At 44.1% G+C, this 18,165-nt stretch overlaps 1 protein-coding gene across 2 annotated transcripts in view; it reads right to left on the bottom strand.

The window, feature by feature from the left end:
• The window catches only part of kcnd2 (potassium voltage-gated channel, Shal-related subfamily, member 2), a 369,593-nt gene extending 353,388 nt beyond the window's left edge, over positions 1 to 16,205 (bottom strand). Inside the window, exons 1-3 of one of the 2 annotated variants that reach the window (XM_078417420.1) lie at positions 16,011 to 16,205; positions 15,041 to 15,766; positions 13,356 to 14,625 (exon numbers count right to left, since the gene is read on the bottom strand). In XM_078417420.1, the coding sequence (XP_078273546.1) occupies positions 13,356 to 14,479 (1,124 nt within the window). In that variant the 5' untranslated portion in view covers positions 14,480 to 14,625; positions 15,041 to 15,766; positions 16,011 to 16,205. Of the gene's footprint in view, positions 1 to 13,355; positions 14,626 to 14,710; positions 14,880 to 15,040; positions 15,767 to 16,010 lie in introns of those variants that run through there. The other variant, XM_078417421.1, reaches the window with a different exon arrangement.
• Positions 16,206 to 18,165: the final 1,960 nt, after the last annotated feature.

An 18,165-nucleotide genomic window follows, 5' to 3' on the forward strand; every position in this document is an offset into this window, starting at 1 on the left:
ATTAGGGAATCAATTTAAGCATCGGAAAGGCAGCAATCATATTCAGAGGCTAACCAGATGGGTATGGAAGAACAGATCAATCAAGATTCAAACTCACAATCATGAGCAAAGTAACTGTCTTGAGTATGTTACTGTACAGCAGTGAAGTTTGGGTGACTCGCCTACATCAAGAATGGAAATTGAATAATTTTCATTTCTGCTGCCTTCTTCGCATCATGGGAGTTTCTTGGGAGGCAAAATTGGCAATTAATCTATCATCTCCCTGACCAACAGGTCTAGCATTCCCTCTATCCACAAACATGTGCCTCCACTAGTTTGGACATGTATGCGGTATGGAAAATGAACACATCCTCAAAGACGTACTATATGGGGAGGTCGCCCATGTACGAAGACCAAGAGGAAGATTAAAGCTTTGTTAAAAGGATATGATTAAAAGCAATATGACAAATTTTAACATTGGCACTAATAACTGGGAAGGAACAGCTGAGGGCCTCCAGGTGGGTATGAAGCACTACAACAGCATGTGGTACAAGACCCTAGAGGCCAGACACCAATGCCACAAAATGGTCAATGGCAACAGCAACATACTCCCCAATCCAGTGGCCAGAGAAAAGTTCACCTGTGGGAGGATCTGCCTGTCAAATATAGGCCGACTCAGCCGCAGCAGCAAATGCAACCACAGACGAAGCATTCCCCTCTCCAAGTGCAACAACGTTAAAGCCGCACCATCACCTCAGGCAGATGGACAGATGGCAACCCATGCTACATTATCAAGCAAAATTTGATAGTCAATTAGGAAATATAGATGCTCCCCGACTTACGATGCTTCGACTTACGATATTTCGACTTTGACTTTCGACGTGGCCGCAGCTCGCTTCCGGCCACGTGATCAGGTGTATTAAATGTATTTCGACTTACGATATTTTCGGTTTCCGATGGGTTTCTCGGAATGTAACCCCATCGTAAGTTGAGGAGCACCTGTATTGATACTGGATAGCAAATTTGAGCATAAAAATTATGATTGACACTTCAGTGACACATGGAAGGAGAGTTACATCAGCTTGATTTTTGATAAATATACAACACCCAACATCATTATTTTGTAGGGAAGGGGAATTAACTCTGTTGTCCTACCCCTCTAACAAAATTATTAAGACATTTATTACATCAATAACCGATTGTCAGAGGTTACTGTGCACCAATTGACTGAAAAGAGCTTTGCATATCCTGAAATGTTTACCTAGCTCCATTTACCAAGTCCAATTCATTTTTTGAAAGCTGGGACAAAATGTTTTCAAATGGATGGCAAAGAGCGCAAACAGCAGTAGTAATAGAGATTTGAAAACAAGGGGAAGAATTAAGACTCAAGTACTACACAATAGAAATCCAACGACGTTCAAAACATAGAATGATAGGCAGATGGTAGCCAGTGCAAATCAGCAGAGTTGCAGTTGAACTTGGGTTTACTAAGATGAGAATGTGGAAGATTGGCCAGCAGAGCATTGTCAACGAATGCAACAATAACAAAAAAGGAATAGATGAAGATTTGTGCAGATGAACTGAAGCTAGGTATGGTTTGACAATGTTGCAAAATATGTACTTCATGGCTTTGTATGACAACATATATCTTGAATCTGTATCCAGTATGACATAAAGCTGGTTCAGTTTGACATTGATTAAATAGGGCTGAGAAATAAATAGGGTAGATAGAGGACATAGGTTTATGGTGAGGGGGGGGGGGGGGGAGATTTAATGAGGGCAACTTAGGGGCAACATTTTGTTTACACAGAAGATGGGGGGTATATGGAAAGAGCTGCCCGAGGAGGGAGTTGAGGTAGATACTATCACAACATTTAAAAGGCATTTGGATAGGTACATGGATAGTATATGTTGAGAAGGATATAGGCCAAATGTAGGGTGGTAGGACTAGTGTAGATGGGGCATGTTGGTCGGCGTGGACTGGTTGAGCCGAAGGGCCTGTTTCCACACTGTATGGTGTCTATGAGAGCATGAGAAAGTCTTCCTGCTCTCCTTTCTTACTGCTCTGTCCACTGGTGATTTTTTACCAGTCATATTGTATTTATTTTTTCAGGCATGTGGGCATCATTGGCAAAGCTAACATTTTTTGCCTAGCCCTTGCTGCCCTTTAGAAGTTTGTAGCGAGCTGCCTCTTGAACTGCAGTCTTTTTAGTGAAGATGTTCGAGTGTTGTTGAGGAAGGAATCCAAGATTCACATCCAGCAAAGAAGAAACTGCAATAGATCGATGAAGTGCAAATGGAAAGGGAACATGCAGGTGGTGGCATTCCTACATTTCTGCCGTTCTTGGTGATAAATTCTCCGAGTTTGGTAGCGCTATTGGAGTAGCTACTGCAAATAAATACAGTGCATTTTGCGCAGAAGGTGCAGCCACCAAGCACCAATCCTGAAAGGATTTACTGTTGAGGGTGTGCCTATTGATCAGTAACTCATTGGAATAGATTTTTCCTGCTTTTTGAGAACAGGACACATCAGGTTATTTTACACCTGGCTGGTATATGCCAGTGTTGCAACTGCGCTAAAATAGCTTGGCCAGTAGGACAACTGGTTCCAAAGTACAGATCTTCAATATTATTTTTTCCACCAGGTGGCGCCGTCAGCGATGGCAGCCTCGCCAACAGTCTGTCTGTCTTTTCATCTTTTTTGTTATTTTTAGTGTGTTTTAAAAGTTTGTGTTAATGTTCTCTGGTTTGTTTTATGTGGGGGGTGGGGGGGGGTCGATGAAAACTTTTTTCAATCTCTTACCTTACCGGAGATGCAATTGTTTTCAGGATCGTAACTCTGGTCGCTCTGCGGCCTAACATCATGGAGCTGGAGGCCTTGCTCGAAAATAACTTTGAGCCGGGGACTTACCATAGGAGCCTGGGATCCCTTGCCTGGGATCAACGCTCCAACCGCAGGGTGGGAAGAAGTGTAGTCAAGTTAGCTGTGTGAGTTAGGATTTGACTACACTTCTTCCCACTATCTTGACTACACTTCTTCCCACCCTTTCTCCTGTAAAAACTCTATCACACAAGCAACATGAAGCTCACTCTGTTCAATATCCGGTCCCTCGACAATAAAAGCCACATTCTGAATGACTTCATCCTGGAAAATAAACTGGACTTCCTCTGTCCGACAGAAACCTGGCAACAACCTCTGGACTACCTCCCACTCAACCTCACTACACCCAACGGATACTCCTACATCAATAAACCACGCTCGGAAGGCCGAGGTGGTGGGATTGCCGTAATTCACCGACAGGACTTCAAGATCAGCCTCATCTCCATCTCATCTGCTCCTTCATTTGAACACCTGGCTTTCAAACTCTCTGGCCACACACAATTAGTCATGGCAGTTGTCTACCGCCCTCCCAAACCACACCCATCATTCCTTTCTGACTTCTCTGACTTTCTGACCCAGTTCTGTTCTCTCTCCCCCTCAATCCTCCTCCTCGGTGATTTCAACATCCATATGGACTCCACTGACTCCACAATAACCGCTGACTTCACTGAAATACTCAACTGCTTTAACCTCACTCAACACGTCAATTTTCCCACCCATAACCGTGGGCACATTCTGGACCTTGTCTGCTCCACTGGACTAAATCTACATCACCTCTCTGACTCCGACCCCACCCTCTCTGATCACTTAGCCATCACCATGTCTGTCAACATTCCCACCCCAGCTCCAAGGCAAAAACGTAAAATCAACTTCCGTAAGCTGAACTCTGTTTCACCAACCTCGCTCTCATCCACCCTCTCTGAAATAATGTCCGCCTCTCCCTTCGTTGACCTCCACAGCCCCTCTGACCTCACTGACTACTACAACCACACTCTCTCCTCCTGCCTCGACCAGCCTGCACCTACAAAAACCAAAACAGTTTCCTTCACCCACTCTGCTCCCTGGTTTACCCCCGAACTCCGCATGATGAAAACTCATGCCCGCCAACTTGAAAGACTCCGCAACAAAACAGGTCTCACAATTCACTCCCAAGCCTACAAAGACCACCTGCAGCACGACAAAGATGCCCTCTCCCGTGCCCACTCCACCTACTACTCTCAAATAATTCACTCTGGCTCCGGAAACCCCAAAACACTCTTCTCTACAATAAACAAACTCCTCAGCCCCCTGGACACCATCTCCCAATCATTCACAGTTGACAAATGCACCACTTTCCTTTCATTCTTCCAAAGCAAAATAGACAGCATCTACAGCACCTTAATCACCAACGCACCTGCTCCCCCTCAAACCACCTGCCCCCCCTTATCCTGTCAACCCCTGCCTCAGTTTTCCCCAGTCTCCACCACCGACCTCTCTGACCTCTTCAAAGGAATAAAAACTGCCACCTGCTCTCTGGACCCCATCCCCTCCAGCTTTGTCAAGGCCTGCCTTCCTGCTCTCTCTCCACTTATCACTGCAACAATAAACTCCTCCCTGTCCACTGGCATCGTCCCTCAAAATCGCTGCTGTCACCCCCATTCTGAAAAAACCTGGTCTCGACCCTGACACCCCAAGCAACTTCAGACCAATCTCCAACCTACTCTTTCTGTCCAAAGTTTTGGAACATGCTGTAGCTTCCCAACTCAAATACCACCTCTCTACCAATAACCTGTATGAAACTTTCCAATCCGGATTCCGCTCCAACCACTGTACTGAAACTGCGCTCCTCAAAATCACAAACGACCTTTTCCTCTCCTCTGACGCTGGCAACCTCAACATCCTCATCCTACTTGACCTCAGCGCCGCCTTTGACACCATAAATCACTCCATTCTCCTCACCCGACTTGAAACCTCCTTTAACATCACCGGCACAGCCCTATCCTGGTTCAAATCTTACCTCTCTGACAGGCACCAGTTCATCTCCATTAACAATCTTGGAATCATCTTTGATCAAACCCTCTCCTTCGACAAACACATCAAACACATCACAAAGACAGCCTTCTTCCACCTCAAAAACATCGCCCGTCTCCGTCCATCCCTCTCCTCCACAGCTGCAGAAACCCTCATCCACGCCTTCATCACCTCCCGTCTGGACTACTGCAACAGCCTCCTCTATGGCTCACCCTCAAAAATCATCAGTAAACTTCAATACATTCAAAACTCCGCTGCCCGTCTACTCACCCACACCCCGATCCGTGACCATATCACCCCCGTCCATTACAAACTCCACTGGCTCCCCATCCCCCAGAGAATCCAGTACAAAATCCTCCTCATGACCTACAAAGCCCTCCATAACCTGGCCCCATCCTACCTGACTGACCTCCTCCACAGGCACACTCCCACCTGCACCCTCCGCTCTGCTGCTGCCAATCTCCTATCCCCCCCCAACCGGACCAAACTCAGATCCTGGGGGGACAGGGCTTTCTCCATCGCTGCTCCCACCCTATGGAACTCACTACCCCAAACCGTCAGAGACTCCTCCTCACTCACCACATTCAAAACATCACTGAAGTCTCACCTGTTCAGTACTGCCTTCAACCACTGAAGGTCACCTCACCTTCTGTCTCCTTTCTCTGTTCGTTTACTTATTTATCTATTTATTCACTTCCCTATGTTCTTTAAAATCCCTGTAAAGCGTCTTTGAGTGTATGAAAAGCGCTATATAAATGTAATGCATTATTATTATTATTATTATCCCCTACTCCAAATTCCTCCGTCTACGCCACATCTGCGCCCAGGATGAGGTGTTTCGTACTGGGGCATCAGAAATGTCCTCATTCTTTAGGAAATGGGGGTTCCCCTCTTCCAGTGTAGATGAGGCTCTCATGAGGGCCTCCTCTATATCCCGCAGCTCCGCTCTTGCTCCCCCTCTCCCCATTCGTAACAAGGACAGAGTCCCCCTTGTCCTCACCTTCCACCCCATCAGCCAGCATATACAACAAATCATCCTCCAACATTTCCGTCATCTCCATTTTGGATCCCACTACTGGCCACATCTTACCATCTCCTCCCCTTTCCGCAGAGACCGTTCCCTCCGTAACTTCCTGGTCCACTTGTCCCTTCCCACCCAAACCACCCCCCCCCCCGGTACTTTCTCCTGCAACTGCAGGAGATGCTACAACTGTCCCTTTACCTCCCCCCTCGACTCCATCCAAGGACCCAAAGTCTTTCCAGGTGAGACAGAGGTTCACCTGCACCTCCTCCAACCTCATCTATTGTATCCGCTGTTTCAGATGTCAACTTCTCTACATTGGCAAGACCAAACGAAGGCTCGGTGATCGTTTCGCTTAACACCTTCGCTCAGTTCGCCTTAACCAACCTGATATCCCAGTGGCCCTCCCACTTCCAGTCTGATCTTTCTGTCATGGGCCTCCTCCATTGTCATAATGAGGCCTACCGCAAATTGCAGGAACAGCATCTCATATTTCGCTTGGGTAGCTTACACCCCAGCGGTATGAACATTGATTTCTCTAACTTCAGATAGTTCCTCTGTCCCTCCCTTTCCCCTCCCCCTTCCCAGTTCTCCCACTGTCTTCCTGTCTCCCACTACATCCCATCTTTGTCCCCCCCCCTCCCCTGACATCAGTCTGAAGAAGGGTCTCGACCCGAACGTCACCCATTCCTTCATCCTGAGATGCTGCCTGACCCGCTGAGTTACTCCAGCATTTTGTGATACATGTTCTACTGTGCAAGGTTACAAGAGCTTGGCAGCTGAAGTGCCGAAATTCAAATTTGTCAGGTTGGTGTCAAAACAACATTAAAAAGCTGAATGGTTGAATGATCTACCGATTAAATATTATAGTCTGACATTGTGCTCGTGCCCATCCTTTACAACACCAAACCTGCAAGGATTTTTGTTACTGAAAACTAAAATACCAAAGGCTGGATGTTATATTGATTAATAGAGGTTATGTTTATTATTATTCCAACACAATATAACATATAACATATAACATATAACAACTACAGCATGGAAACAGGCCTGTCCGGCCCTACCAGTCCACGCCGACCATTCTCCCTGACCTAGTCTCATCTACCTGCACTCAGACCATAACCCTCCAATCCCCTCCTATCCATATACCTATCCAATTTACTCTTAAATAATAAAATCGAGCCAGCCTCCACCACTTCCACCGGAAGCCCATTCCATACAGCCACAACCCTCTGAGTAAAGAAGTTCCCCCTCATGTTACCCCTAAACCTTTGTCCCTCAATTCTGAAGCTATGTCCCCTTGTTGGAATCTTCCCCACTCTCAAAGGGAAAAGCCTACCCACGTCAACTCTGTCCGTCCCTCTCAAAATTTTAAAAACCTCTATCAAGTCCCCCCTCAACCTTCTACGCTCCAAAGAATAAAGACCCAACCTATTCAACCTCTCTCTGTAGCCTAAGTGCTGAAACCCAGGCAACATTCTAGTAAATCTCCTCTGTACCCTCTCCATTTTGTCGACATCCTTCCTATAATTTGGCGACCAGAACTGCACACCATACTCCAGATTCGGCCTCACCAATGCCCTGTACAATTTCAACATTACATCCCAACTTCTATACTCGATGCTCTGATTTATAAAGGCAAGCATACCAAACGCCTTCTTCACCACCCTATCCACATGAGATTCCACCTTCAGGGAACAATGCACAGTTATTCCCAGATCCCTCTGTTCCACTGCATTCCTCAATTCCCTACCATTTACCCTGTACGTCCTATTTTGATTTGTCCTACCAAAATGCAGCACCTCACACTTATCAGCATTAAACTCCATCTGCCATCTTTCAGCCCACCCTTCCAAAAGGCCCAAGTCTCTCTGTAGACTTTGAAAATCTACCTCACTATCAACTACTCCACCTATCTTAGTATCATCTGCATATTTACTAATCCAATTTGCCACACCATCATCCAGATCATTAATGTAAATGACAAACAACAGTGGACCCAACACAGATCGTTGGGGCACTCCACTAGACACTGGCCTCCAACCTGACATACAATTGTCAACCATTACCTTCTGGTATCTCCCATTCAGCCATTGTTGAATCCAACTTGCAACCTCACTATTAATACCCAACGATTTAACCTTCTTAATCAACCTTCCATGTGGAACCTTGTCAAATGCCTTACTGAAGTCCATATAGACAACATCCACAGCCTTGCCCTTATCAATTTCCCTGGTAACCTCTTCAAAAAAATTCAAGAAGATTAGTCAAACATGACCTTCCAGGCACAAATCCATGTTGACTGTTTCTAATCAGGCCTTGATTATCCAAATAACTATATATATTGTCCCCAAGTATCTTTTCCATTAATTTTCCCACCACAGACGTCAAACTAATAGGTCTATAATTGCTAGGTTTACTTTTAGAACCTTTTTTAAACAAAGGCACAACATGCGCAATGCGCCAATCTTCCGGCACCATCCCTGTTTCTAATGACGTTTGAAATATTTCCGTCATCGCCCCTGCTATTTCTGCACTAACTTCCCTCAATGTCCTAGGGAATATTCTATCAGGACCTGGAGACTTATCCACTTTTATATTCTTCAAAAGTGTCCGTACCTCCTCTTCTTTAATCCTCCTAATTTCCATCACTACTCTACTTGTTTCGCTTACCTCACATAATTCAATATCCTACTCCTCGGTAAATACCGAAGAAAAGAAATTGTTTAATATCTCCCCCATTTCTTCCGGCTCAGCACATAGCTGTCCACTCTGACTCTCTAATGGACCAATTTTATCCCTCACTATCCTTTTGCTATTGACATATCTGTAGAACCCCTTGGGGTTTACTTTTACATTACTTGCCAAAGCAGCCTCATATCTTTTTTTCGCTTTTCTAATTTCCTTTTTAAGATTCCTTTTACATACTTTATATTCCTCAAAAACCTCATTTACTCCCTGCCGCTTATATTTATTGTATATCTCCCTCTTTTTCCGAACCAAGTGTCCAATTTCCCTGGAAAACCACGGCTCTTTCAAATTATTATTCTTTCCTTTCCACCGAACAGGGACATAAAGACTCTGTACTCTCAAAATTTCACCTTTAAATATCCTCCATTTCTCTATTATATCCTTTTCATAAAACAACAATTTCCATTTCACTCCTTTTAAATCCTTTCTCATCTCCTCAAAATTAGCCTTTCTCCAATCCAAAATCTCAACCCTTGGTCCAGATTTGACCTTCTCCATAATGATATTGAAACTAATGGCATTATGATCACTAGACCCAAAGTGCTCCTCAACACATACCTCCGTCACCTGACCCATCTCATTTCCTAACAGGAGGTCCAACACTGCCCCTTCTCTGGTAGGCACCTCTACGTATTGCTGCAAAAAACTATCCTGCACACATTTTACAAACTCCAAACCATCCAGCCCTTTAACAGAATGTGATTCCCAGTCTATATACGGAAAATTGAAATCACCCACAATCACCACTCTGTGCTTACTACTAATATCTGCTATCTCCTTACATATTTGCTCTTCCAATTCTCGTTCCCTATTTGGCGGTCAATAATGCACCCCTATAAGTGTTGCTAAACCTTTCTCATTTCTGAGTTCCACCCAAACAGCCTCCTTAATCGAGCCCTCTAGTCTGTCCTGCCAAAGCACTGCTGTGATATCCTCCCTGACAAGCAATGCAACACCCCCACCTCTTGCCCCTCCGATTCAATCACATCTGAAACAATGAAATCCTGGAATATTTAATTGCCAATCGCAACCCTCCTGCAACCATGTTTCACTGATCGCCACAACATCATACTTCCAGATGTCAATCCAGGCTCTAAGCTCATCCACCTTTCTTACAATGCTCCTAGCATTAAAATATACACATTTAAGGGACCCATCATTTCTTATTCTCAGTTTATTTCTTTTCCCTTCTTTCTCTCCTACATATTGGGTCTGAGTGTTTCCCTTTTCTGCCTCCTGCCTCACACACTGCCTATTAGCTATCTGTGTTTGAGTCCCTCCCCCCAACCGTACTAGTTTAAAGTCTCCGCAGTTATTTTAGCAAATCTCCCCGCCAGGATATTGGTTCCCCTCGGGTTCAGATGCAACCCGTCCTTTTTGTACAGGTCATACTTCCCCCAGAAGAGGTCCCAATGATCCAGAAACTTGAAACCCTGCTCCCTGCACCAGTTCCTCAGCCACGTATATTTATCCTCCACCTCACTCCATTCCTATTCTCACTATCGCGTGGCACAGGCAGTAAGCCTGAGATTATTACTTTGGAAGTCCTTTTTTTTAAACTCTCTTCCTAGCCCCCTGAATTCTCCTTTCAGGACCTCTTCCCTTATCCTACCTATATTGTTGGTACCTATATGTACCACGACCTCTGGCTCCTCTCCCTCCCCTTTCAGGATATCCTGGACACGCTCAGACACATCCGGGTCTGGCTGGCAGACTGTATTCTTAAGAGACAATAGACAATTACTTGGGTGAGATACCTGGGGATTGAAGCAAAATGTTTATTTTACAAAACAGATTTTTTCTGTCAATTTCTAAAGTAACTTTAAGTGGTTCTCATCAAAATTGTATTATGACCAATTTGGTCTGTGCAACACAAATAGCGTTCCCTATTGCACCAGTCGCTTTATATCCAATTCGTGGTACGGAAACACTCATTATAATAGAACTACCTGTCCCTTCAACAGTCTGTAGAACTTAAAATTTTGTGGCTTAATGTTGACTCAATTTCCATTACAAATGGCTATATTTAGAACGTGTACTTACTTATTGAAAGAGAATAGGAAATAAGTTAAGGCATGGTGCATTTAACTCATTTAATAAGAAAGAATGCAAAATCATAAATAACCACCTGCAGCAAATCCATTAGATTTTGCCTCTGTGCTACAGAACAACTGGATTTACCTTTCATTTACGCATCAACTGACAATTAGGGATTTGTTGGGCAAAATGCAAAGAGCCTCAAAAACTCACCTGATGAAATTCCATTTTCTTTATTTAACTAAAAAACTGCTATATTACTACTGACAACTTCAGGCTTTAGTTTACTCCGAATTGCACTTCATTTCAACATTGTAGATAAAATTGACCACTTAAATTGTCAACACAAAATTACACATCTCGGCCACATTTTCACCGATCATACCAGAGTATGAAAACATATACAGTATTTGCAAATAATGCACTTTATTTCCAAGCAAACCAGCAAGATTATGTTGAAACAAGGAATTACAGATGCTGGTTTACACAAAAGGACATAAAGTGCTGGAGTAACTCAGCGGGTCAAACAGCATCTCTGAAAAACATGGAGATGTGACATTTCAGATCGGGACTCTTCAGACTGAAGAAAGGTCCTGACCCAATACGTCACCTTTCCATGTTCTCCAGAGATGCTGCTTGATCTGCTAGATTATATTTATTGTTCCAACACGTTATAGTTATATGATGTCAATGATTCTTAAAGTCTATCTTTACTTTTTGAGTAATACTGAAAAAGGGAATAACCAACATCTTTTAATAGATACAACTGCCTGTGCGAAACCCAAGTTTGGTTAATCAATTAAAAAAAGTATATATTTAATTACCATAAGCCACCAAAAGTAGTCAAATTTTAAGTAAGAAACTTGGCAACTAGCTGAAACACTAGTAGCTTTAAACTATGCATCCTTAATAGTGGCAAAGCTGTGGTAAAATTTACATTGTTTTTTTTCACGGTGAATCATCAAAACTATATTTAAGCATTCCACGTTTTTATTTTAAACAGTAGTTATTGTTTTAACAATTCATCTATGTGCAAACAGTGAAGAATTCAATAAACAGCAATCAATTTGATAGAAGACACAAAGTGCTGGAGTAACTCAGCGCATCAGGAGTGCCCATAACTACAATTCCTATGCATCCTGCCATATACAGAAAATGCTGAAACTAAAATGTATATTTTCCTTGACTGTCTAGAGACAAGGTAAATGCAAAAACACATTTTATATTGGCGCGTTTCTTTTACATGTGGACTGAAGAAATACAACTTTTGAAATGTCCATTCAATACCTTTCCTCAGAACGTCTATTAAACTATCCAATATTGTGAAATTATTTGGACTCCCAGAATGTGGAAGTGTGTGTCACTTCCACGATAACAAATAAAATCTTCTGTCCACCATGCTGTCCTAATATAAAACATTCCATTAACATCAGAAGGAAAATTAGAGCGGATTTTTCTCCCCCTCTGTAAATCTAACACTTAGTAATAAATAAGTTACTCCAGACTTTTCACTATGCCACATACCACAACAGTCTCAGTAAACCTGGACACAAAGTCCATTTTCACATACTAGGTGAAACTATCGAAAAGAGAATAATTGGTGAATAATGCTGGAGCTCCATAGGAAACTGTTGTCCACATGCTCTCTGCTCTTCAGTATTTGCACACAAGTGCAGAGGAATTGTCATTCAACCCAGTTATTTGTCATGCTACCATCAGATATGATGTAGTCTGATGTGTTACACAGGATGAAAGACCCCTAACAACAATCATCTTTGTACCTAAATAGAAATTTACAACCCAAGAATGATCAAATGTAATCAATACTATTGGAATTTTACATGTCTTTATTGGCTAAAGCTTAGTTACACATCATGGACCAAAATGTCAAGGTCTGTTTTGTCCCATTGGGTCAGATAGTTAGTTGTAAGTGACAAAGATGGTCATATTCAGCACAACAGCAGCAACTGGTTCTCCAAGCTGCCTCATATGATTTACTAAAAACCTATCCATGATTGCTGAACCATAAATATGCCCTATAGTTTGATATCAAATGATCTTAAAGGCTATTAAAAATGCAACTTTGCACACCAACATTTCAGAAATGCTGAGCTTCTCAGTTGTTTTCTTCCCAGGTGGCAATTCTGTGTTGTCGTATTTTATAAATATAAAGTAAATACTTATGCGTATTTAATTCAAACATAGACTTTCAGAGTTGTAATGGTTATTTCAATATATCTCTTAAATATGGGCACAGAACAAACCAATATGAAAATGACATGTGCTGATAAGGGGAGAGAAATTATACGTTTCAAACTTTCCAAAGTTCTGTTAAGTTAACTGTATTGAATTTTCAAAAACTTCAAACGCATGCAGATTACCCTTTGTGGCAAACAGGCTACATTGGTTCTTCCAACAAAGAATTTCACACCTTCTCCACAAACAATGCAGCCCTTCAAAAGCAATGCACATTCAATAAATACCCTGAACTCTGTGAATGGTCTCCAAAGTGTACTCCAAAATAACTCAAGGAACTCGGGGCAGCCAATGAATCAGTGGTACCAAGATCAAAAAGTTCCACACAACACAAAACACAGGCCAAGAGTGAAACCCACGACTGGTGGCAGGCCAACCTGCCCCAGCCAGCAGAGAGTGCAGAGAAAGCCAGGCACTTACCCCAGAGTGGTCATGGTGACAATGGTGTACCAGAAAGCAGCCGGGATGCTGGTGAACTTGGTGGCAGTAGAACCCTTCTCGGCGTAAAACATGACAGTGGCGAAGATGATAATGGCCATGGTGAGGGAGAAGAGGAGGAAGCCGAGCTCGGAGGCGCAGCTCTTGAGGGTGTAGCCCAGGATGCGCAGGCCCTGCGAGTGGCGGGAGAACTTAAATATCCGGAAGACCCTGAAGACCCGCAGGGTGACGAAGGCGCCGCTCACGTCCTCGTTGTCCGACATGACCAGGGCGATGTAGTAGGGCATGATGGCCACCACGTCGATGATGCTCATCACACTGCGCACGAAGCGGTAGCGGCTGGGCGCCGCCATCAGGCGCAGCAGGTACTCGACGGTGAAGATCATGACGCACGCCGTGTCGAGGCAGAAGAAGGCCAGGGCGAAGCGCTCGCCGCACGGCAGCTCCTTGACGCCGCCCGCCATGGGCATGGCGCCGCACGGCACCGTCTCCGCCACGTTGGCCATCACCGACACGGCGATGAAGAAGCCGGTGACGTAGTAGAGCACGAGCGCCAGGGTGCTGGTGTGCGGGTTCTCGAAGGCTCGCCACACCTTCTGGCGCGCGCTCATGGACGGCAGGTGGCTGCGCTCGCCTAGGCCCAGCTCGTCCTCCGCGTCGTCCATGATGCGCTCCAAGTTCTCCCGCTTGCGGTCCTTGTACTCCTCGTAGCAGCAGTCGCCGACGATCTCGGGGATGATGCCGAAGAAGGCGAGCTCCTCGTCGTAGGCCGAGATACACTCGTGGCGCGGGTAGTGCAGCTTGCCGGTGCGGTAGAAATTCAAGATGTTCCTGAAGATGTCCGGGTCGCGGTCGAAGAAGTACTCGCGGATGTCGTCGTTGTAGAAGAATTCCTTCTCCGAGCTGCCCAGCAGGGTGTCGGGGTACCTCTCCAGTGTACTCCGCCACGTCTGGAAGCGCCGGCCGCTCACGTTGAGGACCACCAGCCCGTCCCGCGGCCGCTTTCTGTCGCTTGGGGCGGCGGGCATGGGGTGGCTCGCCACCGGCATCCACCCTATAGCCGCCGCCCGGGCAAACGGCAGCCAGGCTGCTACCCCCGCTGCCATCCTCAGCGGTCTGACCTGCCTGCCGGCTGCCTTGCCTTGCCTTGCCTGCCTGTCTGGGTGGGTGGGTGGCTGGCTGGGTAGGTGGCGAGGAACACGGGTGGGTCGCTCCTGACTCAAACCCCGGCTGGGTGTTGCACGTCTGACATCTGGAAAGATAAAAAAAAAAAAAAACCAGAATGGGAATGCGATTTGCACGAGTGGGAAAAGAAATAAAATAAAAAGCAAACTCACTACTGCACGCGATTGCCGACCCTCGAGAGATTTGTTTTTCCAAATTTCTTTGCAGCAAATCTGCATGCTCTGTTTACACATGCATTTTAAAGAGTACCGTCCTATTGCAGTTGTACACCTCCAGGCACCAACTTAAGAAGCAGCCGCACATTTACCAGGTGTTATCAAAAGAACATTAACTATTTGCTGCCGTACCTCTCCGAAATATCGACCTCTTAACGGATGCCTGGAGGTTTCAGATCTTTGTGCAATTCACAATTGTATATATATATATATACATATATGTGTGTGTATTATCAACGTATAAAATAAAATGCAAAGAACCTGTACCGGATCAGTGAGAGGAGGATCCCCCAACAGAGCTTCCAGTCCACCAGCAACAAGTTCAGGATACGTAATCACGCTTGACGATTCGGTAGACGATGCAAGACCTGAACATATTCCACTTCTCCAGTCTTTGCAGTACAGTACCTCCAAAAGAAGGCGAGATCGTTTTCATGTACATTTATAGACCGAATATATGAAGGCACTCGCAAGACTGAGGGCGCAGTTGGACTTCCTTGTTCGGAGACCGTGTGGGTGGTTCATAGCCGACAGCTATTGTGTATTCAAGGGGACCTCTATGTAAGATCAAGACTTACATTTTTTTAAAACATTTTATGGATGGGTGGGGGTGGACGATGCTCCTGGAACCAGAACTTCCGTAAAATAAAATCGATCATTGAAACCAGAAAATCCAACGCTCTTGCAGAAATGAATGACGAGAATTCATTGCAGTTCTCAGTGTTCGCCGATTATACTAACTCCTGTGCGCTTTTCCGTGTTGCCGTCTCCGCGTTCCTTTGCCATTTATAAACAGATAAGCCAAGGTGAGAAAGATCCCGCCTGGTTCGAGTTGTCGTTTCAGATACTCCAAGGCAGCGTTTCAGCTCTATTCAATGCCGTGTATTTATTTCTGTTTCCCCCGTTACCAGCTCATGGGAATGAAGTCGACCTGCAGAGGGCGATGCATTTCAGGATTTGGATGGTCAGTACGAGCAATCAAAATCAAAACGGCTGTGTGTAAAAAAAATAAGCGGGGTTATTTCAGGAAGGGGGGTGTTGAAGGGATGAGACGGTGACAATGCATGTGGATATCTGAGGAGTTTTCACATATTGTAACCATAGCCAAGTTTAATCAGAATTCGGCTGATTAACAAAGAAAACGCCGGCATTTATTTGTAACCTTTCACGACCAAAAGCAAGTCCCAAATGCTTAAAATCCAATTAAGTACTTTTCAAATGGAAAACAAAAACTCACCCACACCCAGCAAGATCCCTCAAATAAAAACACAACGCTGACCCAATAATCCGCTCTAGACGCTGCTGGCTGAGTGATAAATGTTGGTTGGTGAAGAAACTACACAGATGTTCGGTTCGTCTCGTGGTAGGAACCATACAGAATGAGTAAAAATATCCAGATCGTTCTCTGGGATGCAGAGGTTGTTTTGTGAAGATTGAGTTTAGAAGGTGGTGGTTTTATTGAAGCAAGACTCTGAAAGGGCTTGATGGGATTTATGTTACGCAAATGTTCCCCGGTGACACAAGAAGTCGGGGCAGAGTCTCGGGATAAAGAGACATACATTGCAGAAAGGCACGAATGGCATACATTATGGGCTGTGTTGGGGGGAAAAGTCTCCTTTGGCATGAGTTGTGAATCTTTGGACCTCTATCCCAGCCAATCGTCGAGAATCAAAGCTGAAATGTTGCTTTTTCCACAAAACAAATTTTGATTATGGTTTTATCGCTGCGGAGATGTTGAAAAACGGGAGTTGAGGTGATTGCTGATCTGAACCTGAATGATGGAACAGGCTAAAGGATTGCATGGTCTAAATCTGTTCCAACTTGTTTTCTTCATATGCTAGTCAACCGCATTGCAAATAAATAATGTAATGCCCAGGGTAATAATAGCCCATCTTTAGCTCGCATGCTAGTGCTCTCAATTCTGAATCACCAACAGTTCTGGATTCAAATAGCCCACTTGAAAACCAAACCAGTCTAGTACCTCAATGTAGGAAGGAACTGCAGATGCTGGTTTACACCAAAGATGGACACAAAATGCTGGAGTAACTCAGCGGGACTGGCAGCATCTCTGGATAGATTGAATGGGTGACTTTGCGGGTCTGAAGAAGGGTCTCGACCCGAAACGTTGCCCACTCCTGCTCTCCAGAGATGCTGACTATCCCGTTGAGTTACTCCAGCATGTTGTGTCTGTCTAACACTTCAGTGCTGAGGTCACAGTGCATTGTCAGATATCCTGTTTTTCATAATCTGATGAGATGTTAGTCTGTTTCTGAGTGTGACCCGTGCTTTCAGGTGAATCTGAAAAGATTGCATTGGAGTATTTTGAAAAGTGGTTGCGTCATTAAAGGCGTTTGAGCCAATATTTTACTCTCGATCAATAATACAAAATCACGTTATCACAGTGGTATCATCGTGAACTTTCGGCAAATTGAGATGTCTACTTTAGCACATTACTTACAACGCGAAGATGCAAATTGCCGGAGTAACGCAGCGGGTCAGGCAGCATCCTTGGAAAACATGCATAGGTGACTTTTCGGGTCGAGACCCTTCTTCAGACAAAGCGATTCATCACGAAGCGGTTCATTGATTGCGAAGTACCTTGGATCTACTGAGGTTGACACAAGTGTTATATAAAGACAAATCGTTCTTAACAATATTTCTGAATAATTTAAAAATCTAATGAAAAGGTTACAACAGTAAGTTCAAATACAGGTTTAAAGATCAAACATGATTACCGTTAACTATCAGGTTGCATTAAATTAACTGACCCAATAATAAAGACAATTTATAATGTGTTATCTCTATATTAACAATCATAGGCGTGCTACTGGCTCTTTAGACACCTCGAGTGAAAAGATGCATTTCCTTCAAACAGATTCCCTTTCCCCCCCAACACCAGGTAAATCGCAATGGGTCGTTTTACGACCGGGCGTTTTTAAACACCTTTTCCCATTAACTAAACCGTTAAATTTCAGCTGCTGCAGCTTGACAAAACACCAGGCAATGTAATGTTCAATGACAAGACATCAGAAGACTAAAACGTCGGATGGAAGTATTTTGTGAACTTTGGGTTATTGTTTTCTATTGTAGTTGGTTGCCGAGGTGCAGAAAAACACATTATTTAAACAAGATTAATTTAAATAATAATCAATTGGTAAGAATATTAATGCGTTGGCACAACTCTCACAGCAAATGCACGAGTGAATATGTGTTTCTGATACATTTACTATAAACCTGAGGGGTGGCACTGAAAGATTGTAGTTTTGTTTTGGAGCTATATTTTTTGTGAATCAGAATGTGGATCTAATTTTGCTTATTAGTAACATTTTCCAAAAGGAAAGCTTTCTGTCATCTTCATTGAAATGTCTTGCTTTAAGTTTGATTTACACATA

This window comes from Rhinoraja longicauda, chromosome 20 (genome assembly GCF_053455715.1).
Source record: "Rhinoraja longicauda isolate Sanriku21f chromosome 20, sRhiLon1.1, whole genome shotgun sequence".
Lineage (NCBI taxonomy): Eukaryota > Metazoa > Chordata > Chondrichthyes > Rajiformes > Arhynchobatidae > Rhinoraja > Rhinoraja longicauda.